This window comes from Choloepus didactylus, chromosome 12 (genome assembly GCF_015220235.1).
Source record: "Choloepus didactylus isolate mChoDid1 chromosome 12, mChoDid1.pri, whole genome shotgun sequence".
Taxonomy (NCBI): domain Eukaryota; kingdom Metazoa; phylum Chordata; class Mammalia; order Pilosa; family Megalonychidae; genus Choloepus; species Choloepus didactylus.
In genome coordinates this window covers 7,111,158-7,135,533 of record NC_051318.1, presented here as the reverse complement: position 1 = coordinate 7,135,533, position 24,376 = coordinate 7,111,158, and the positions used below count along the sequence as shown (strand labels likewise).

Genomic DNA, 24,376 nt, shown 5'->3' with positions numbered 1-24,376 from the left:
ATGCATGAGTCCAAATTCCATAGGGCAGGCAGCAAGCTGGCAACTCCAGCGAAGGTGTTCGATGAACTCCTCAGGCAGTGAACTGGCAATTCTGATGAAGGTGTTGATGAACTCCTCAGGAAATGCTTCTCTGGCTAGCCAAAGAAGAAGTGAAGGTCCTCTATCTGTCTTGCTTAAAAGTCTTCAGCTGATTGGATCAAATCTAGCTGATTGCATTCTCTCATTGTGGAAGACAATGAGAGAATTTGTGGATATAATCAGTCACAGCTGTAGCCAATTGACTGATGATTTAATAATCCAGCCTTCTGGTTTATTAACCAGCCACAAATGTCCTTGTATTAATGGTTAGGCCAGTGTGTGCTTGACCAGAAACCTGGACACCATCACCTGGCCAAGTTGACACATGAAGCTAGCCATCACAGGTATATATATATGTTTATATAAAGTTTCCGTATCCGTAATCCTTTGTTAAATCCTATCTTTTCTGTTTTGCTACCCCTGCCTCTTGTTTAATCACTCTCTATCTTTAGGAGTGTCTGGGCAGTGAGCACCCTAACTTGTTCACATTGAAAAGGAGGGAGTATCGACAGTATGGGAAAGAGGCTGCATCTGTTGTTCTTAAAGATGCCGTTGTCTGGCATAGGAATGCTCTGGTGGATATAAGTTTCTGACAGATTAAACTTAGTGAGAGAATCTTTTGTAAAATCTCAAATAGGGTCCTAGGTATTTCGGAACTGCTGTTGGTACATGGCATACGGTGGCCATTTGGGATGTCTAGCTGGAGCTTGCATAAGAGAAACCTCCAGGATAGCCTCTTGACTCTATATGAGATATCTGAGCCACTGTAACCTTATTTTGTTACTTTTATTTCCCCCCATTTAGTCAAGTAGGCATTTCAATTCTTTGATGCCAGGGCCAGGCTTATTCCTGAGAGTCGTGTCCAATGTTGCTAAGGAGATTCATTCCCCTGGGAGTCATGTCCCACGCTGCAGGGAGGTTAATGCATTTATTTCCCAAGTTGGGCTTAGAGAAAGGCCATATCTGGGTGCTCATGTTTTATTGTTATAATTTTTAATCATGATTAATGGTTAACATAATAAGAGTGAATGTATGAATCTACCTGATTATTGGGGGGAGGGTAATAAAATAAATTACATTTGCTTTCTCTAAAATACAACCTCCCGTTTCTTGCTTTCCACTGGACCAACATTACAGATCCCAAGAAGTTTAAATTATTTTCAGTTGATTTCAGGTTTCTCAAGTATTTCATTTTCCCAGATTGTTTCTCCTTCCACTTAATATACATATTTCTAACATTCTGAATAAAATCTTTTACTTGCACTGTAAATTCAGATTTTTACCGGCTGCTTACAAATTTCACCCGAGCAGAATTAAAAATTGATGGCTTAGCCCGAAGGGAATCCTGTATCTGGATTTATAGAAAAGACTCCTCAAATTGTACAAAGTATTTATTTATGTCTTCTAGTTCTACATCTCACTTAGTGCAGAAATTCCTTCGTGTGAGTTGGTGACCACATACCTGGAAATGACAGGCGTGGAGAGTGAGGTTTCTCTCTCTGTTGGAACGGCCATCCAGGTCATCCCTGCCTTTTCACTCACACCCACATTCCCCTCCTCCCCCCAGAATAAAGATGGGCAAACATGATTTGATTAGTTCTTCTTCATAGTTTTAGGTTTTGGAGCATAGCAGGACAAAGTCTGTTCTGTCTTTCATGGAACAGTCTTAAATTTCTGAGTTCTTGAGATTTATTTGCGTAATTGTAATGGATGCCTCTTGCTCTCTGCTGTGGCATGGAAATGCAGAGCATTGGGTCTTTCAGAAGCACCAGAAGGTACTTTCAGGTACTCTAAGATAGTTTCAACTGAAACTCCCTCCAACAGTGAGCATAGTGAAACCCAAGTGCAGTTTAAAGACTAATAGATTACAGTGAAAAACACGTTTAGTTTGCGTTCTGCCATCTTCACATTGAAATTTCACTGCAAAGACATTATTATTCTCCATATACATTTATATTCAAAAATTTGTTTTACAAATTCAACCTTAGTTCTATACTCCGTCTGCTTTTAAAATAATGCAGCACAGAGTGAAAAAACAAAACAAAACAAAACGAGAGAATGTGGTGCTTTTAGGAAACTGGATTATTTTATGGTTTCTTCTCAAGACAGCAGACCTTGTATTTCCTGTTTATTACTAACCTTTTCCAAAGCATAAAGGATTTCAGCTACCTCTTTGGACATCAAAAAGAATTGTAGCATTTTAACATTGGAGGTGACATTTTAAATTTAGATTTAGAAAGGCAACAGGTCTTTCTGAATGAATATATAATTGTAAAATTCCAGTGTGATTTTAAGTCCACATGGAAGAATAAATAGAAGTAGAAAAGAGGAGCAATGAATATAGGAGAAGCCCAATCAAGCACAAAACATTTAGTTTTAATTTTAGTAAAATATTGCGGTACTCTTACAGAAATATTCTTATATTTAAAAATGTAATGTGCTCTAAAGGAAGCATTATGTATCAGTGGTTCTGAAGTGATAGGATGTCTCTTTGAGGATGGGGCAGGGAAAACAATTTGGAATCTCATCTCACTTCCTATTCTAAAACAAGATACAGTAGGAAATAAAATGTCATCATATACGAAAGTGTAGAAGAACGTAGATGAACACACTAAGATTCCAGTAGACAAATGGATAAAGGACATAATACCACGGACTAGTTAGGCAGTTCAAAGACAGGCAAGTTTAAAATTTATTTTAAATTTGAAACTCAATTGATTTTTTTATTTTATTTATAGCTTGTAACTGGGAAGAAGCAGTATATCTGATTCAAGTGTTTTCAAAGTTTTTAATGAATATATTAACTTCCATGTTTTACAACCTCTATTTATAATATTAAAATAGTCCCTTAGGATGTTAAACATTAGTGATATATTTATGTAAGGGTACTTTATACTTTGTATCCTATTATGCACCATGTGGTAATATTAAAACTACCGACATTGATCATCAGTCCAGACCCATTGTGCTTTGGTGTAGTTGCCCATTGGGACCGAGCCCTGCCTTCAGAATTTCCTTTTTCATGAGATAGCTCTTCACTAAAATTCACCTTTTAATAAAATACTGATCTTGAGAGGCTCCCATTTAAGGTTCTCTAGCCTTAAGAATAAAAACTTACCTTGAGAAGTTTTTTTAAATTCAAAAAGTATTAAAGCAATTAAGTAGTTATGGTTCTGATGTATCTGAGAACTGTATATTTTATTTTGGTGCATTTTTATGACTAAAGGGAATAACACATTTTTGTTTCATTTTTCAGATTATGCATACGAACAGTTTTATATTTAATATTGTGATTAATTTTTACTCCTAGTCTGAAATAGAGAAGCCTAGAAGCCGGAAAAAAATCCCCGTCACAGACTCAGAGGAGAAACTGGGTATGGACGACCTGACGAAATTGGTCCAGGACCAGAAACCTAGAGGCAGCCAGCGGGGGCGCAAGAGGGGCCGCGCGGCCTCCGAGTCGGACGAGCCACCGTGGCCGGAGGAGAAGCGGCTCAAGGAAGACATGCTGGAAAATGAGGACGAGCAGAATAGCCCCCCCAAAAAGGGGAAAAGAGGCCGGCCGCCCAAGCCTCCTGGGGGAGGCCTGCCCAAGGAAGAGCCCACGGTGAAAACGTCCAAGAAGGGAAGCAAAAAAAAGCCCGGCCCCTCGGCGGCGGCGGAGGAGGAGGACAGGCCGGGCGGGAGCGCGGCGCAGAAGGCCGGGAGCAGGCAGCCGCGGGCGCCGCGCAGAGCTCCGCCCAGGTACGTGCCGCCCGGCCCCGGGGCCCCGCGCGCGGAGGGCCGGTGGTGACTCGGTGCTCTCCCCGCAGCAGAGCCGGGTCGCCGGACAGCAGCGCGGTGGAGTCCACGCAGTCCACGCCGCAGAAGGGACGAGGGAGGCCGTCCAAAACGCCGTCGCCGTCGCAGCCCAAAAAAAACGTGTAAGTTGAAAAGAGGGCTGTGTGTCACACCGCCGTCAAGCTGCTTTGCAAGAGCTCTTGAACGTGTGGGTAGACACAGGTCTGTGTTTGAATCCCCACTGCACTAGGTGAGAAATGATGTTTATAAACCGACCTCGGTGGTTGATGTCCCAGCTCACCCACTGGTGACATTTGTACGCTTGTACAGGTTGAAGTAAACCTTTGTAAGTGAGTACTAAATGGTTTATTACTTCAGAAGCAGACTTTATGGTACCTAAAGAGATGGTAGGGTGTTTTTAATTAGTAACAGCACATTGACCAGTTTGCCTCTTGACTGCACACTACAGTTTTTCTTCATGTCTCCCCTCAGCAACTTTTCCTTGAAAAGAAATTAAAATAGCTTTTATGTCTACTTTTATTCCCGTGATCTTTAGGAAAGTACTAGACATCATTTTTTGTTAAATTATATCCATAGACATTATCACCTATTGATTTCAACATTTTGATGTCTTGGTTTTGTTTTCTAAGTAATTACTATTTCAAACTATGTCTCTATATAGGTAGGTAGTTTAGGATTTTCACACAAACATGTTTATAAGACAGTAAAAATTTTGTACTCAACATTATTACTGTGACAGGAACATCAGTGCTGTGCTTTGTAGATTTGACGGTATTTTTTTCCTTAGTCCTTTAAGTGAAATAAAATAGCAAATCCTTATCATGTTAGTCAGAAATCCCACATCCTTGTTCCGAGAGTAATCCTGTTCCATAATTATATCAGAAGGTTTATTTATTTATTTATTGCGATTTACCAACACATCTTGGCTGAGTTCTCATTGTCTTTGACGATTTTCCCGTTCCTGTGTATACCACAGGAAGAGGGAAGCTCCCCGAGCGTCTAGCCCATACCTGAGGCCCTCTTTCATTTAATCTTTTCCTCAGGTGAAAAATTAAGGTAGGTATGTTTTTTGTTTAGATTCAACCAAAGAAAATTACCTGCTACTAAACAAAGTTTCCTTAATGAATATTAAATTCCCTTGATTAATTTTATAACCAGGAAATAACAAAGAATAATTATATCTTTCAAGTTGAGAACTTTTTTTGTTTATATTTGGGCATCATAAAATTAAGGACTTAAATGATTATTGCATTTAGCTCCTAAAATTTCCCAAGTCCTCACATGAATGTTCTAAACCAAGCAAATATTTCTTTTTAAAAACCAATACAGAAGGCGATTCTAAACATGTCTTGGCATGGGATTTACTCTCTCTGGGAAGCTCGCTCTTTTGAGCTAGTATAATAACATGTTGCCATTTGTCTGTTTTTCTTACTGTGACCCCAGTGGAACTGGAAAAGATTTAATTATTATTTTCCATGTAATAACTCTGTTATTCCTGAAAAACTGAACCAAGTGAAAAATTCCTTAGTTAGTTTGAGTATGGATTAAACCATATATATTTTGAATTGCTTATAACAGCAATAAGCATGTTCCTAATTTTAAAAAATGAACATTTATCAGGAAGCAAGGATGGTTGTGGGTCTTTACAAAGTCAGGTGACAGCAGCTATTTTCACATTTTTGACAGAAGAGGCAGGAGATGGGGACGGCTTGGAATTAGGTGGTAGTGGTGGAGTTGGAGAGGAGTGAATGGATTCGATCTCTTTATAATTGGATCCATAGGACCAGAAAGAGTGGGGTATTACTAAGAAAGATTTCAGGTTTTCTGTTTTGAATAGCTCAACAACTGTAGGTGCCTTTTACTATCTTGAGAAAGATATAAGGAGGCAGATTTGGGGTTTGAAATCCTTTATGGTATGGTCTCGGTCACACTTATTTTTGGTGCTTGGTAGATCTCTATTTCTAGGATTCCAGGATTAAGATACTAGCTTGGGATTCAGAAAAAAAGAAAGTGATTCCTAGCTCATAAAATAATTCAGGATAAAAATGATAATAAATGAGAATTCATAGAATATTTAAAGCATTTCCTTTAGCAAGGTGTAGTAATCTATTACTTAAAGATCAGAACGATCATTTTCGTTTTCGTGTGTTTTTCTTTAGCCGTCTAGGACGCGCCAAGCAAGCAGCCACTAAAGAAAATGATTCAAGTGAAGAAGTAGATATGTTTCAGAGTAGCTCTCCTGTCAATGATGATATGCCACAGGAAGAGACGGAGGAAGAGGAAGTTTCTACAGTAAATGTAGGTGTTTATTAAACTGGTCTACCATGTGTGGTAGTATGGAATATAGAAATATAGTTGGTAAATATTTGGTTAGATCCTTTTAGCACCCGCTGTTTCTTACATTCTAAGTATTTATATGTTGTTTTTCTTGATTAGTTTGTAGTGTCATTGTTATCTACACACTGAGTTTATTGCCAAGACATGTTTTATAGAAACCAGAAACTAAGTGAGAGGAATAAATGTAGCCTAGTGAAAGTGTGAAGTCAAGTCTAAAAATCAAATATAGAGGAGAACAGTAACTTTCTAACATTGACACGCCAAGCTTTTAAGCTGTACTTTGATTTAGGACCCTGGTATCCATTAAGCACACTATCTTTTTCATTTCATTAACTTTCTGTTTCATATTTTTGTTTGCATTTCACAATAGAAAATAGAATTAGTCAGGCACACACTGAAATTGTATTTTTAAAAATTAGCCAAAGTACAAGCTGAAGAATTCATAAGATTGGGAATGGACAGCTCTTGTGTGAAAGTAGAGATGTGGTGCTTCTGAGAGACACTTTTGTTTTTGCCGGTGGTCACACCTCAGGTAGTTCTCCTTGGAAAAAAATGTAATTATCACATTTAAGGAAGAATTCTTCTCTGAATGTTTGGATTAGCTTAGCCGACTGTCTGTGAGGAACTGGGAGTTGTGCAGTCAGTTCCCAGCATTGGCGTTTGTGGGTCTGCCCTGGTTAGCGACCCAGGACTCCTCCTTGCCCCCAGAGTCAGTTATGGATAGGTCACTGCCGAACTGTAGTCTCAAACAGGATGCACTTGTTTCTTAACACCTTTGGGGATATAAAAGTAAGGCTGAAGGTCCACAGGGACATTAACTGATGTCTTCATTACAGAAAAACCACTGAGGAAATGAAATAATTAAATTGAAACCATGTTTTTTTAATAATTTCTGTTACTAGTGTTCTTCTTTTGAAGGTCAAGTTCAGGTTGTTTGTATATATCTGATAGTTGTTAGGAGCCAAACTCAGTAATTATTCCCCCAGAAAGACAGCTGGTATTCAAGCATAAGTTTCTAAGTATCAAGTGTTTTCTTTTACCAGGGAAATGTAAGTAGAGACATGATTAATCCAATTGCCAATTGTTTTTTTCTTACTCTGGATATTGACTTCTGTTCATTTCTCTTTAGAATTATTAAATAGAAAAGTGAAATAGTTTTCTCTTTTGCTATTCTGGAAAAAAAAATTGCTATTTATGTGCATGTAAGGTTTCAAATATTGTGTATGTCTAAATATGTGATGACAGTGCAGAAAGTTAAAAGGGGAAAGGTTTCAGGTAAAAGAATATCAGGAACAAGTGAGAATAAAGATTGGTTTAAAAAAGAAAAACAGAGTAATTATTGCTATGTCTAATAAATGAGTACTTGTTTGAATTAAGCTTTTTCTTGGTCTTTTAAGGTACGGCGGAGAAGCTCTAAAAGGGAAAGGCGATGAACAAAAGTAATTAATAACTTTCTGCGTGAAAGCTTTGAACAAAATCATTTTTTGTCAAGCTTGAGGCTGCATAAAGCTTTTGATGCACAACATGGGACTGCAGAAGACTGGACAGTCGACCCCCACTGTTACAATCCCGTGTGCTGGTGGTCACACGCTTCAGCCAGGCACAGGGCAATCACGTTGACTGGGGGGGGGGGGGGGGGCTTGTGAAAGTGTAACATGCAATGGCTGTGTAGACATAAACTAAAGAAGAAACTTGTAAATATCTCCCCACCCTTACCCCTTGCCACCCCCCGCTTTTTTTTTTTTAATGTTTCTGACTTCTAAAGTGCTTGTATAGCTTTTACCTGCGGCTTTAAACTGACAGTACCCAACTGTTTATTGGATCTATTGATTTGAAAAGAGTTTGTCAGGATGGATCTTAAGCAGTAATCTCTGTCAGTGTTTGTATTTGTATTCTCTGCAATTTTACTGTGAAATTTTTTTTTTCAACAAATGGAGTCATTTTCTTCATGCCACTGTTTGTTGGAGAATTAAATGGTCTCTTCCCCTTTGTGTATCTTACCTAGTGTTTACTCCTGGGCACCCGTAATCTTCAGAGGTGCTAAATTGTCTGCCATTACAACAGGATGATGTCTCTAATAGGAGGACACCATGCAAATTGTGAAATAGTCCTTACGTTGTTTGAATTATTTTACACCTCAGTATTGGTCCCAGAATTTTCTGGCCATTCATGGCAATGAAAATTTTAAGAAGAGAGATTTAAAATATTTTAATTTTAAAGAGTGTGTTATAAAATAATGTACTGAATTCTTTATCCCATTTTATCATCCCGATTCAGTTTTTATTAATCTACTGTATCAATAAAATTCTGTAATTTCAATGAGTTTTTAATAGTCTAGAATGTTATTGTGTATAGATGTTTCCTCTAGAACATGATGTTCAGAAACGCAAATTATTACACTATGATATAAAATCTCAAATATACACGTTAGAAAAGTTCCAATTCTCCATAGAGTGTAAAGTTAATCAGAGAGAAAAAATTTTATTGATGCAGTGTCTTTATAAAGCTGTTCTTGAAAGCCAAGTGTTTTGTATTTTATAGTGAGTTGCATGTTTATGAAAAAAATGCTGAAAATGCAATGTGCTCTTTTCTGTAAATTCGTATTTAGCCATAGTATATGATAAATTTCCTCATAACATAGTTTTTCATCAAGAGTTTATTATTGTACTTTATTTTGGAACCAAAAATTGTTTTGGGGGAGGGGCAGGGTGGAAATGATATGTCCAACTGTATCAGCTACTGTAAGTATCACAATCTTAGGGACTTTGAATGAAATCCCACTTGGTCCAGATTGGGAAAAGTGGAAACTTATTTGGGTTTAGAGCAGATCTTTTTCTTCTTCTTCATTGTAATCTATGAAATACAGAAACAAATGACTTCTTAAGGCAGTATCCTTTATACAGTTGTATAAACTGTATTTTGAACCAAAATATATAGAGTATGCTTAATGCTTAGCTAAATTCATTTTAGTATTTCAGGTGCTGTTCTTTGGTTTCTTTGTGGTTCTGGAAAAAAATCATACTCATTAAATTTATCTCATTTAATGGAGTATTTTCATATAATACACCGTTATGCTTAAGGTATATTTCCAAAATTGGTTATAATAGACGGGGAATATAATAAAGAAGCTACTATTTTGGAAAATAGCATTTTCCTATTTTCCACTGTATCACAATTGATGTGATTTTTTTTTCTTTTAAAGATTTCTTCATGTTTATGAAACAGCCTTTTAGTTTTAAAATGTTTTGAATTGTGTCTTAATCTCTCAGTATTTAGCTATTCTTCATTTGCAACAATCCTAGCACCAGTGATGATGAGAGGCTGTTACATATATCTAGGCAGCTAATCAAGGTGCATTGGTTTTTAAATATTTCATTAGCTCAGTTCTCCCAAATATGCTATTTCTATTTCAGCAGTACAAAGGCATGTTTTTAAGTCCATAAAATAAAGAACAAAGGATAGCTTTGTAGTTTTGTTGTTGACTATCTTGCACCGAAAATGTTTATGGAAATACATCTTTAAGACCATTTTATAAAACTTATGAAAAAAAAAATGTTCCTGAAACTGATTAGGAAGGATTTTTATTTGCGTGATCACAGTTAACCAAATTTCGTTGCACCCTAATGCTAATCATTAGTTCACTAAAAATGTTCTTTGTAGATTTCGTTTATATTATAATGCCAATGAGTCTGTGATTTTACAACTTACCTGCTTACTTTCTGGGAGGACTGTGATGTCAATGTTTCATTATTCTTTAGAAAAAGAGGTGCAGTTATGAACAAAGTTTGGATGTCCTGAGTCTTCATCTTTACAGATCATCTTATTATTATGTTTAAATGTAACAGTTCATGTACTAACATTTAGAGAGCCACATACTTTAGCTAGAAGAAATTAAGTATGTTTAAAACATTCATTGCTAACACTGGTTAGCAAACTCTTCAGTAATGTTGATTTTGAAAATATGTACTGTAAAACATTAAGGGTATATTTAACTCACTGTAACAAGTTCCATTATGAAAATCTTATGATTTCTCAGTGAGGTTATCTTGCTGCACTCTGTAGCAAATCTGTTTAATCCACATTATAATAAAATTTCTTGCTGCAGTGCAACAGGAAGTTTTTTCAGTGATCTTCACTGTATATGTAAATTACAATTGCGGCTGTAAAACTTGTTACAGGTATTAAAGGTTAAATTACTTTCTATATCTTCTTATAACTTGTAAGTTTTGTTTTTAACATTTCCTTTTGCCCACTTGAAGACTGTCAGGGATTTAGAAATTTGTGTAACTTAAGCATATTTCCTCTGCCACATAGTATTATGTCACCAAAATGAACAATTGGTATTTAGATAGGTAACCAATTTTCAGACACATTTTGGATTTTCTGTGAAGTTGAATAAACATGAAAGTTAACAAAATTTGTATTATTTTATTTATGTGAATCAGTATATATTTGAGAAAGGCACATTTTGGTGGTTTTAAAATTTGGAGCCTTTGTTTCATGCAGAAAAAAATCTGTTTCCCAGTAACATTTTAAAATTTTTTGTTTAAACTTCTCATGCAGAATTTTGGCTGACAGAGATTTGTTAAGTACCCTTTAAGTTCTAGAATTGTATAACTGAAGAAAATAAATATAATGTAAAGTTTTAAAATAATCAGTAAGAGAATAGGTTGCTAATGATCTTTTTTTTTCTTTAATTCATTCTGGAAACATTTATCATGTGCCTAATGTGTGCCAGGCTAGTTACAGGGGATAAAGTGTGAATACCAGTTAAGTCTCTACTCACGTGGAGCTTACATTTTTTGGGAGGTGAGAGGAATAAGCAAACAATAATTAAATATATAATACAGGGTCAGATTGTGAAAAGTGAGATGAATGAGAGGGTAGAAATGATTTGGTTGAGAAGTTATTTCATATACTTTGAAGCTATGTTACTTGATGCATAAAACTTAGAATTGTTGTGTGTTCATGATGAAGTGACACTTTTATAATTGTTTTGTGTAGTAATACTTTGTGACTACTTTGTCTGACATTAATATAACCATACCAGCCTTGTTTTGTCTGTTGTTTGCATGATAAAACCTTTTCTGTCCTTTTACTTTCAACTTATTCATGTTTAACTGTTTAATATGTATTGTTTAAACAGTTTATACTTGGGTCTTGTTCTTTTAATTAATCTGAGAATCTCTGTCCTTAAATAGGGTGTTGAGACTATTTATATTTAGTGTAATTACTGACATAGTACACTTTTAAGTCTACCATTTTGATATTTTCTTTTTTTCTGATTTTTTTAATTCCTTTTTTTTCTCCTTTTGTCCCTTGTCTCCTTCTCTGCCTTTCCCCTGTTTCCAGTCTGTCATCAAGTCAGTTGAATTTGATAGCTGAATAAGTTGAAAAAATACTCAGTATAATTCTTAAGCTGAAAAATGCTTAGTATAGTCTTCAGTAGCCAAAGAAACATAAGTTTATAAGATCACTTCACTCAAGCAGCGTTGAATTATTCTAAGCATAAAAAGTCCTTGTTGAAATAACTTGCTGTTGTTCTAATCTCAACAACAACAGAAAACTTACTCTCTATTCCCAGGGACTTCCCCAGCATTGCCTACAGGAGAATGTAAGCGGTATCACCACATAGTCTGATAACCACTGTCTTCCTGAAAAACAAACCTGAGTGAGGGGAGGACTTCAAGATAACAGGAGATTGTGACTGACCAGCTTTTTATCTTCTTTTTTTTTCCTCCCTTCTGCTTTCTTCTGGATCCTGGCCATTCCTTTGTCTGTTTTGGGTTATAAAAGCTCAAACCAGATTTCTTGCTCTGAACTGGTCTTGGAAAGTTTTTTCCCCTCCATTTCCTTATTGATGCATCTTCAGTAAACTCACCTTCTCACCAGAGCAAGGAGACTTGTTTCTCTGTTTGATATGGAGTCAGGCAGGCCTGACTATATAGGACTGTTTTTTTCTGATGGTGACAAGTTTACCTCCTGATTATCCCTTGAATTTTTCCACTTACTCTGCTAATGTAGTCTCCCTAGATATTTCTTTGCCTCTGAAATGATCTGCTCTCATTTCTGTTTGCCCTACCTCAAATTCGTTTTCGTACTGTTGTCAGCCATTTTCAAAATACAGTGATTCCATCTTCCCTAGCAGCAGCATCAACAAACAGTATAAACCCTTCAACCCTGTAATAATTTTCAATAGCTACCAATATTATTCACTTAACATTGAATGAATAACTGTTAACAAACTTGAAAGTAGTAGTGATAATATTACATTATATTAATAGATTTCATCCATAGAGGCATCCTTGTTTCAAGATGAACCCATTTTGGCCATGCTGCTGGATTCCAGGTGCTAACATTTTACATAGTATTCTTGTTGAGAATATTGAGAAGTGAGACTGGTCTATAATTTTCTTTGTTTTATTTTCCCTAGTATTGGTATAAGGTATTTTGCTAGCCTTCTAGAATGAGTTGGAAAGCTGTCCCTACTTTTCTATGAAACTGTATGTAGTAGGAGTTGTTTATTTCCTGAAAGTTTGCTAGAGCCCACCCTTAAAATTTTACCTCTTTTAACATTTTCTTTTTTAGTTTTTCAAGTAAATATTTCAAACATCCAGAAAATAATATAGTAGACAATCATGGTCTCATTCCCCAAGTTGAAAGGATAGTTGACCCTTTGCCATATGTGATATGTGTTTCAATTCTTACCCACACAGCCACACATTCTCGCTATTGACTCTCTTGAGTGAGCAGTAAAATATCTCGAATGCTTTGCAAGCTATGTTTCTTTTTTTGTGTGTTTTAAGAATAAACATTTCATAATTGTGTGTGTCTCACAGGCTGTGAGTGATTGAGTTTGCCTCTGTCCCATGGTTGGAGGGTGAGCTCACGCTATTCAAAAGCTGCAGTTTCTCTCTCTCTCTCTCTCTCAGTAAGAAATAAAATGTTTAAAGGTATGGCAAAAGCCCATAACCTCTTTCCATTACACCTTTTTGTACCAAGAGAGAACAGCTTTCCTGATATTAATATGTATCATTACCCTACAAGTTTTCATCTTCATTTTCATATGTATGTATATGTTTTAAAATTCTATGCAAAGGAAACATAGCATTTGACAACCTGTTTTTCATCCAACACATTGCCTCTAAGATGTAGCCACAATGATGCATATTGCTCTCTCCATTTCTTTACAGTATAACCTCTAAAATTGGGATGCCCCTTAAATCAGTGCTGTCTTAAAATTGACGGCATTTTCTTTTTTACTGATAAAATAATGGTGCACCTGACAATGGATGACATCCTAGATTTGATTAACTCCTGTAGTTAATTCATCTTAATTGGTATAAAGCACTCTGTTGCTTGAATATACCACAGGTCATCATTTTTCTTACTGGTGGATAATGAGATTGTTGGCACTTTCACTGTTACAAACAGTGCCATAATGAACATCCCTTGTGCCTCCTAAACAAGTATTCTGAATGGAAACGTTCAATTGTGGGGAGTGGTGTAATTTACTCTGTAGATATTGCCAAATGACATCCCAGGGTGGTTGTAATACTTTATATTCCTGCAGCAATATACAAGAGTTCCTGTTTGTTTTTCGTTTTAGACTCATAGCCATTTGAAATTAATTGTGTGTAAGCTGTGGGTTAGGGACATAATTTTGCTTTTTTTCAAATGCATAACCGTGCACCAGCTCATTCAATAGTTTCTTTCTACTTTGATTTGTGATGCCATGTATCTGTCAAAAGCCAACTGCCTTTTTGTGTCGTGGTCATTTTCTCGCCTCCCTGTGTTCCTGTGTGTCCCTGCACCCAGGGATTTTAATTGCTCCTTCGGGCAGCTGCCTTAGCCCTGCTCTTCGACCTCACCTCAGCTCTTGTCTCACTGCACTTCCGTGTGACCTTTAGAATCAGTTGCTACCTTCTGGGGGTAAACCCTTAGGATTTTTATGTGAACTACTTTGCATTTAAAAAATTTATTTGGAGTGAGTGGCCAGCTTTATGAAACTGAGTCTCCCCGTCCATGGATATGGGGGGCCTACCTGTATCTATCTACTATGCTTTCTTTTCTATCCACCAGTGAAGTTTTACAGTGTTCTTCATAATGGGCTTGCAAATTGCATCTTTCTTTAAAATCACTTTTTCTAATTGCTCGTTGCTGATGGATAGGAACACTAACCAGTCTACCTACCATCTTACCAAGCACTGGGAGACTCTTTTGGGCCTACTGTATTTTTAGAAGTTGGAGTTTTGATTACTATTTTAAAAATTTTTTATGGTTCTTAGTTCAGGGTTTTCTCTTCCTGAGTTTTGGTAATTCCTGCTTTCCTTGGAAATCATGCATTTCTAGATATAACAATTTGTTGGTGAGACTATTGCATAGGCTATCTTATTTTTTAAAATCTTCTCAGTATAGATTTTTTCTCAATTCTAATTTTTTGTTGTAACTGGTTTTTTGTTTTGTTTTTGTTTTTGTTTTTCCCTCCCCCTTTGTCAGTGTACTCCCCTGGGATTTTCAAATAACCAGCTTTTGGTTTTATTGGCTGAGAAATTTTGTTGTTATTCTTTGCTATTGCTTTTATTTCTGCTGTGATCTTAATTCCTTCATTCGACTTTGACTTTATTAGTTCACATTTTAGTTTCTTGGGTTGGATTCTTAGTTCATTTACATTTAGTGTTTCTTGTTTTCCAATATGTGCATTTCTTTCCTATGTACTATGATTACATCCCACAGGTATTGTTTTGTGGGGTTCCCTTTGTTACTCATGTCTAAATAGTTTGCCATTTTAGTTTTGATTCCTAAACTCAGTAGTGTTTTTTTCTCCCAGAGGACTTTAAAACATTTACAAATAGGTTTAGGGAGGAGTGGTTTTTGTGATTCTTTTGTGATTAATTTTTAAATTTAAATTGTAAACAAAGCACCTCACTCATATCAATTTTGCTTCTTGAACTGAACTGAGAAGCTTTTTTACATGTGTTTCCACATGAGTCTGAAAAGAAGGTTTGTTAACAGTTTACAGTACACTAAGGGTTTGGGTGGTAGGGGGAGGGTGTTTTAGATTGAACTTGTTTATTGGGTTAGTTAAATCTTCTATCTTGTTTTCACTGTTGTCTCTCTGACCAGTTGATTTTGGGAAGATTTCTGTTCAAGTCTCCCATTAGGATTGTGGATTTGTTCATTTCTCCTTGTATTTCTATCAGTTTTTACTGTATATATTTCAAAGTAGTGGATTTTAGGAGTTCTCTGATTATTATATATTCTTGATGGGCTGTACCATTTCAACAGTAAATGATATCTTTTCCCCCTTTAATTCTTTTTATTTGAATTCTATTTAATTGATTTTCCTACATTTTTTATTAGGATTGTACTTGGTATAGCTTTTTTCTAACACCTTTTCTCCAACTTCCCTGTATCATTTGTTTTATGTTTCATTTTAGGATAGCATATAACTATCTTTATTGTTTCTTTGATAATTTCATTTTCTCCATTTTCTCTGTCATGCTTCTAAAACTCTTAGCTATTTAGACCTTCTAGAGCTGTCTTCCACATCTCAACTTTGTGCTTGCAACACTTTTTTCCAGCTTGTATTTTGGGCCCTGATTCTTTCTAGTTTTGAAAGATCTGCTTTTCTCTCTGTAATTTGTTAAAATGTCTGTATTTCTTTTTCTTGTCATGGATTTATCTGGAGTGTGTGTGTTCTTTACTTACCTTCTATCGTTTTATGAGGGAGGGTAGATGCCAGTCACAAGTGTCTGTCTGGATCCGGTGGAATCCCTCTCTAACTTCAGCACCGATGTTGTATTCTGACCCATTTTTCTTTTTGATTGTTTGAGGGGAAGAAAGTTTTATAAACTTCTTTTAATCCATCATCTTTGATCCTTCCAGGGCTGCCCTTTTTTCTTTTTTTTTTTAAAGCCTAATTATCTTTAGCATGCCTAATTATGCTACTCTAGCTCCTCCCTCTGAGTTTGAGTCACTTTAGTTCCTGAGGAAATCTACTCTCCAGCACATTACAGAGCAACTCGGTTCACTGAACTTACTGGAAATCACCAGCCCCTAATTGTGAAATCCAGTCCTTTTTCTCCATCCTCTTTCTCCATGACCTCTTTATCACTTGCTCTTTTGACTGGCTTTATAACACTATTCTAATAGGGTTTTCTTTCTATCTCTCTGAATGCCTATTTTCACTAGCAGTTTTTTTTCCTTCTCACATTCCTCAATTGATAATGTAACTTAGTGTAAGAATTACCCACTGCCCTCTTTCTAAAGTTAAAAAACAATTTTGCAGGCTCCTGCACAATAGGAATTGTACTTCTAGTATCCATTGTTTGAGAAAATTATATATATTTTTTCATAATTCTTTAGTAGAGCCATAAAATAGATATATTTATCTAAATAGACTTAACTTACACTTTTTTTGAAAGATATGACTCCACTATCTCCTTTAATCCTCATAGCAACATATAAGATTTGATAAATACATAAGAGGCAAGTATTTAAACAAAATGAAATGTCTCGCAAGGAAGTGAGAACATTTTTTTTTTTTTCCTTTGTTAGGGAGATTGTGGGTTTACAAAACTATCATGCATAAAACAGTGGATTCCCATACACCAACAAACCACCAATACCTTACTTTGATGTAGATCATTTGTTAACAATTGATGATAGTGCATTTTTATTATAACTACTGTTAATTGAAGTCCATGGTTTAACTTAATGTTCACTGTTTGTGTTGTGTAGCTCCATGGCTTTTAAAACATTTTTATTCGGTAACCATATCTATAATCTACCATTTCCCCCTTTTAATCACATTCAAATACACATTTCAGTGCTGCTAATTGTGTTCACAATGCTGTGCCACCATCATAAGCATCCATTACCAAAACATTTCCATCATTCCAAATAGGAACCCTGTATGTTTTAAGTCTTAACTTCCCATTCTCTATTCCCACCCCATCCCCTGGTAACCTGGATTCTAGATTCTAACTCTGTAAGTTTGCTTATTCTAATTGTTTCAAATCTGTGAGATCATACAACATTTGTCCTTTTGTGCCTGCCTTATTTTATTCAACATGATGTCTTCAAGGTTCATCCATGTTGTTGCATGTATCAGGACTTCATTCCTTTTTACAGCTCAGTAATATTCCATTGTGTGTATATACCACATTGTGTTTATCCATTGGTTGATGGACACTTAGTTTGCTTCCATCTTTTGGCAATTGTGAATAATACCGTTGTGAACATCGGTGTGCCAACATCTGTTTGAGTCCCTGCTTTGAATTCCTCTACCTAATCATGGAATTGCCAGTTCATATGGTAGTTCTATACTTAGCTTTCTGAGGAACTGCCAAACTGTCTTCCAAAGCAGCTGCACCATTTTACATTGCCACCAGCAATGAATGAGTTTTCCTTTTTCTTCAAATCCTCATCAACACTTGTAGTTTTCTGTTTTTCTTATAGGTAGTCATTCTAAAGGGTGTGAAATGGTATCTTACTGTGGTTTTGATTTGCATTTCCCTGGTGGCTAATGATGTTGAGCATCTTTTCATGTACCTTCTGGCCACTTGTATATCATCTTTGGAGAGATGTCTGTTGAAATCTTTTGCCTATTTTAAAGTTGGGTTGTCTTTTTGTTGTTAAGTTGAAGGATTTCTTTATATATGCTGGTTATTAATCCTTTATTGGATATGCAGTTTCCAAATATTTTCTCCCTTTGTGTAGGTTGTCTTTTTACTTTAATGAAAAAGTCCTTTGAGGAACAAAAGTTTTTATTTTCATGTCCTATTTATCTTGTTTTTTTCTTCTGTTGCTTTTGTTTTAGGTATACAGTCTAAGAAATCATTGCCTAACACTAGGTCCTGAAGATGCTTCCCTACATTTTCCTCTAGAAGTTTGATAGTTCTACCTCTTACATTTTTGTCTTTGACCCATTCTGAGTTGATTTTTGTATATGGTGTGACATAGGGGTCCTCCTCCCACCCCCACAAATGGAGATCCAGTTTTCCCATCACCATTTGAAGAGACTGTCCTTTCCCAACTGAGTGGTCTTTGCCAGCTTTTCAAAAATCTGTTGACCACAGACACGAGGGTTGATTTTCAGCTCTCAATTCTATTCCATTGGTCTGTATGTCTGTCCTTGTGCCCGTTCCATGCTATTTTGATTACTGTGGCTTTGTAATAAGTTTTAAGATTGGGAATTGTGAGTCCTCCAATTCATTCTTCTTTTTCAAGGTGGCTTTAGCTATTTGGGGCCCCTTATTTTCCATGTAAATATGATTGGCTTTTCCATTTCTGCAAAGAAGGTTGTTGGAATTTTTACTGTGATTGCATTGGAGCTATAAGTTGCTTTGGGTGGTATTGACTATTGACATCTTAATGATGTTTAGTCTTCCAGTCTAACATCATGGAGTATCCTTTATTTATGTAGTCTTTAATTTCTTTTAGCAATCCTAGTAGTTTTCTATGTACAAGTCCTTTGTATCCTTTGTTAGGTTTATTCCTAGGTATTTGATTCTTTTACTTGCTATTGTGAATGGAATTTTTTTCTTGATTTCTTCTGATTGTTCATTGCTTGTGTATAGAAATTACTGATTTGGGGGTATTGATCTTGTACTCCACCACTTTGCTGAATTCGTTTATTAGCTCTAGGAGCTTTGTTGTGCTTTTTTGGATACATGCTCATACCATCTGCAAATAGGGAAACTTTTACTTCTTCCTTTCCAATTTGGATGCCTTTTATTTCTTTTTCTTGCCTAATTGCCCTGGTAATCACTTCCAGTGCAATGTTGAATAATGGTGGTGACCCTGAGCATCTTCGTCTTGTTCTGATGTTAGAGGGAAGGCTTTCAGTCTTTCACAGGATATTAGCTGTGGGCTTTTCATATATGCTCTTTATCATGTTGAGGAAGTTTTTTTGTATTCCTACTGTTCTAAGTGTTTTTATCAAGAAAGGATGCTGTATAGTATCACATGCCTTTTCTGTGTCAATTGAGATGATCATGTGAGTTTTGTTCCTTTATTAGTTGAATGGTGTATGACATTAATTGATTTTCTCATGTTAAACCAACCTTGCATACCAGGGATGAACCCCACTTGATCATAGTGTATAATTCTTAATATGCTGTTAGACTTGGTTTGCTAGCATTTTGTTGAATATTTTTGCATCTATATTCATAAGAGACATTGGTCTGTAGTTGATATTGGCCTCATAGAATGAGTTTAGGGAGTACTCCCTCCTCTTCAATTTTCTGGAAGAGTTCGTGCAAAATTGGAGTTAATTCTTCCTCAAATGATTGGTAGAATTCCCCTGCGAAGCCACCTGATCCTTGGGTTTTGTTTGTTGGAAGGCTTTTGATGACTGATTCAGTCCCTTTACTTGTGATTGGGTTGTTGAGGTCTTCTGTTTCTTCTTGAGTCATTGTAGGTAGTTTGTGTGTTTGTAAGAATTTGTCCATTTCATCTAGGTTATCTGGTTTTTTGGCATACAGTTGTTCTTAGCCACTTGTAGACTTTTTTATTTCAGTGGTGTTGGTAGTAATGTCCCCCTTTTCATTTCTGATTTTTGTTGTTTGTATTCTCTCTTTTTTTCTTTGTCAGTCTAGCTAAAGGTTTGTTGATTTTACTGATCTTTCAAAGAACCAACTTTCATTGTGGTTGTCTCTGGTTTTTTTTTTGTTGTTGTTTTCTATTTATTTATCTCCACTCTGATCTTTGTTATATCCTTCCTTCTGCTCACTTTGGGTTTAGTTTGCTTTTCTTTTACTAATTATTCAAGTTTTGAGGTTGGGTCTCTTCCTTTTTCATTTAATCATTTAGAGCTATAAATTTCCCTCTCAGTACTGTCTTTGCTGCATTCCATAAGTTTTGTTATGTTATATTTTCATTTTCATTTTCCTTAAGATACTTCCAGTTTTGCTTCTGAATTCCTCTTTAACTCATTGGTTGTTTAAGAGTATGTTGTTTAATTTCCACATATTTGTGAAATTTCCCTCTCCCCCTCTGTTATTGATTTCTAGCTTCATTTCTTTGTGGTCAGAGAATATGCTTCATATGATTTCAATATTTTTTAATTTATTGAGACTTGTTTTGTGACCCAACATATGGTCTATCCTGGAGAATGATCCATGTGCACCCGAGAAGAACGTGTATTCTGCTTTTGTTGGTTGCAGTGTTCTATGCATGTCTGTTAGGTCTGGTCAGTTTAATGTATCATTCAAATCCTGAACTTCCTTATTGATTACTGAGAGTGGGGTGTTGAAGTCTCCTACTATTAATTTAGAACTGTCCATTTCTCCCTTCAAATCTGTTAGCATTGGCTTCATATGTTTTGGGGCTCTGCTGTTAGGTGTATATATATTTATAATTGTTACATCTTCCTGTTGAATTGTCCCCTTTATCAGTATGTAATGGCCGTCTATGTCTCATGTAACTGATTTTGACTTAAAGTCTATTTTATGCAATATTACTTAATCCTCCGCACCTCTCTTTTGTTTACAACTTGCATGTATATGATTTTCCATCCTTTCACCATCAACCTACTTGCATCTTTGACTTTATGGTAAGACTCTTGCAGACAGCCTATAGTTGGGTCCTGCTTTTTTTTTTTTTTCCAATCCATTCTGCCAGTCTCTGCCTTTTGACTAGAGAGTTTAATCCATTTACATTTAAGTCACTACTGATTATACAGGGCATTCTTCTGCCATTTTGCTATTTAGTCTTTGTAAATCGTTTACATTTTTTGTCCCTCACTTCTGTTAAAGTCTACTTTTATATTTATTTGCTTTCTTGTGTTGTACCATATTGAGTGCCTTCTCATTTCTATCTGGATATATTTTTCATCTGTTTCCTTTGTGATTTTCATAGGATTAAAGTTTAGCATCCTAAATATATAACAATTACATTTGGTTTCATAACAACTTTACTTTAATAACTTGAACATATACTTTTCCTATACCCCTCTCCCCCCACACCATCTTTTTGTACTTGTTGCCACTTATATCTTTGTACACTGTATGTCCAGAAACGTAGATTTATCTTTTTATGCCTTTGCATTTTAGCATCTGTGGAAGTAAGAAGTGGAGTTACATACCCAGCAATATAATATGATAATACTGGCATTTATAATGACCCAAATGGTTACCCTTACCACAGGCCTTTATTTCTTTTTTTTTTAAATGCATTTTTCTATTGTGAATTTTAACATACGTACATAACAATGATAATCTTCAAAGCACTAACCAAAACAAGCAGCCAAAGAGCAAATTTGAAAGAATATCATGGGTCACAGTTCCACAACTTCAGCCATTTCCATCACTGTAAAATATAACATACATGCAGAAAGGTGTCAACCCTCAATGTACAGCTCAACAAGCAGCTAAATAGATAATCTCAAAAGCTGCCATGGGCCACATCTTCAGCCCCTTCCCCATTATGCAATATAGGGTATATACAGAAGGGTGAAGACCCCCAAAGCACAATTCAGCAAATAGCCACAGAGCAAACTTCAAAGGATGCCATAGATTACAGTTCCACCATGCCACCCCACTTCCTCCCAGCTATTCCAATACCCTAGCATCCAAAAAATATATATATATTTGTATAAAGTTTCAGTATTCATAAGCCTTTGTTAAATCTTATCTTGTTTGTTGCTATCCATTTCTCTCACTTAATCTCTTTCTCCATCTTCAGGGGTGTCTAGGCAGTGAGCACCCTAACCTGTTCATATTGAAAGGGGGTGTCAACAGCATGGGGATGGTGGCTGCATCTGATTGTTATTCTTAGAGAGGTTATTGCCTCTGGGTTTTAGGACTTGTCTGGTATAGGGAAACTCTGGTGAATTTAAGTTTCTGAGAGAGAAAACTTACTGAGTGAATTTTTATAGGCTCTCAGGTAGGGACGTAGGTTTTGGGGGACTACTTTTGGTAAGGGCATGGCATACTGTGGCCATTTGGGATGTCTAGCTGGAGCTTGCACAAGAGAAACCTCTAGGATAGCCTCCAGGAATGCCTACTTGACCAAAACGGGGAACAAAGAAAGGCAACAAACTGAGGTCACAGTGGCTGAGAGATCCCAGAGTTGAGAGGCTCTCCTTTATTTCTTTATGCTGCTTTGAACCACTGTCTAGTGTCTTTTCCTTTCAGACTGAAGAGCTCCTTTAGGATTGTTTGTAGGGCAGGTCTAGTGGTGATGAACCCCACCAGCTTTTATCTGAGAACGTCTTAATCTCTCATTTTTTGAAAGAGAGTCTTGCCAGATATAAAATTCTTAGCTGACAGTTATTTGTGTACAACAGTTTAAGTATTTTAACCCACTACATTTTTGCCTCCATGGGTTCTGAGGAGAAATGGGCATTCAGTCTTATTGGGACTCCCTTGTGCATACATGTTGCTTTTCTCTCACAGCTTTCAGAATTCTCTCCTGTCCTTTGCATTTGATAGTGTGATCAGTATATGACAGCGTGTATTTTTCTTCATGTTTAGCCTATTTGGTATTCTTTGAGCTTCTTGGATGTGCATATTCACATCTTTTGCTAAGTTTTGGAAGTTCTCTGTCATTATTTCTTTGACTATTCCTTCTGCTCCTTTCTCTCTTTCTTCTCCTTCCTGGACTCCCATAATGCATGTATTTGTGCACTTGATGGTGTCCCATAGCTGCTTTAGGGTATTTTGGCTTTTAGTATTTCTTTTTTCTTTCTCTGCTTTGGCCTGATGCATTTCAAGTGTGTTGCCTTCAAGATCACTGATTCTTTCTTCTGCCAGCTTCAGTCTGCTCTTAAAACCCTTCTGGGCATTTTTCATTTTAGTTGTTACAGTGTCCAACTCCAGTAGTTCTGTTTGGTTCCTTTTTTTTTTTTTTTAATGCCGAAAGAACTTTCAGGAACCCACAGTAAAGTTTCAAGATAAATTTACAAAATCCAATTTCAGTACTTCACATAAAACATTAAAAAAAAAAAATTAAGTTTAAATACAAAAGCAAATGACTAATTTATGAATTCAAAAAACATCTCTGTATTTTGGAGAACTGTTTTCAAAAGGACATGATAACAACAGTAATTATTTTGTTAGCCACAGGCCAATTAATTGAAAGTTTTAATAAGTATAGTTAATTTTAGATATATATAGTTCAAGAATCTATCAAATCTTTCTCTCCCTGCCTCCCACTCCTCACCCCTCATCTACCTTTTTTTTAAACTTCCCTCTTTCTCTTTCTCCCTCCCTGTATTAATGTGGTTAAAAATATTTATTGAACCCTCACTAATTGCCTAATACTTGCTGGGCTCTTTGGCAATTATAAATGCAATTATGGTTGATTAATGTATTTTTTTAGCAAAAGTTTATTGAGTTTCCATTAAGTATCAGGCAAAGGACTAGTTACCAGGAATTCGACAGTGGATAAAATATGATCCTTCCCGTGTCCCAAGTAGCTGCTTTCCCTTGCACCGCCCCACCCGGAATGAGACAAGCAGTGTACGTGAGCCCAGCTTGCAGCTGGACGGGAGCTGCAGAACTGAGTCCAAGCTGCTCGAGCTGAACCACAGTTGACCTTCAGACCAGTACGCATGAGAACAAGTGATTGTGGCTGTAAACCACTGAGTTCCTGAGGTGGTTTGTTATGTAGCACACTAGCCTGGCTAATCCATATTTAGCAGTTTCCTTGCTCATCATTTTTTCTTGCTTCTCAGATCTATTTGTACTTTCTTTCTGCCTAAACGTTGTGCATTAGAATAAGGGGGCAAATTCTCTTGAGTTTTCACTTGTTTGAAAATGACTTTATTCCTTGTTCTTGAAATACAGTTTTTGTTTAAATAAGGGTAGGCTGATAATGATTTTCTGTCAGCAGAATGAAAGTATTATTCTTCTGTCTTCTGATTTTTGTTGTAGTTATTGAGAAGTCAGCTATCAGTATAATTGTCCATTTGTATGAAATCTCTCTTCTCCATGGCTACTTTTGGTATTTTCTCTTTGTCTCTGGCATTCTGAAATTTCATTAAGTGATTAGATACAGATTTTGACTAGATGTGAATTTCATTTTATTCTGCTTAAAATATCAGTATTTTTTTTTAATTTTAGATCATTTTTTTTAAATTCAGTTTTATTGAGATATGTTCACATACCATACAATCATCCATGATGTACAGTTAACTGTTCACAGTACCATC

General features: G+C 36.1%; 1 protein-coding gene across 5 annotated transcripts in view; it reads left to right on the top strand.

Annotated features, from left to right (window-relative positions):
* PDS5B (PDS5 cohesin associated factor B) overlaps positions 1-8,538 on the top strand; it is a 198,000-nt gene extending 189,462 nt beyond the window's left edge. For 3 of the 5 annotated variants that reach the window (XM_037799752.1, XM_037799753.1, XM_037799755.1), the window contains 4 exons: positions 3,389-3,822; positions 3,891-4,001; positions 6,039-6,177; positions 7,614-8,538. In XM_037799752.1, coding sequence (XP_037655680.1) covers positions 3,389-3,822; positions 3,891-4,001; positions 6,039-6,177; positions 7,614-7,649 — 720 coding nt within the window. In that variant the 3' untranslated portion in view covers positions 7,650-8,538. The remainder of the gene's footprint in view (positions 1-3,388; positions 3,823-3,890; positions 4,002-6,038; positions 6,178-7,613) is intronic. The other 2 variants (XM_037799756.1, XM_037799754.1) reach the window with 1 other exon arrangement.
* Positions 8,539-24,376: the final 15,838 nt, after the last annotated feature.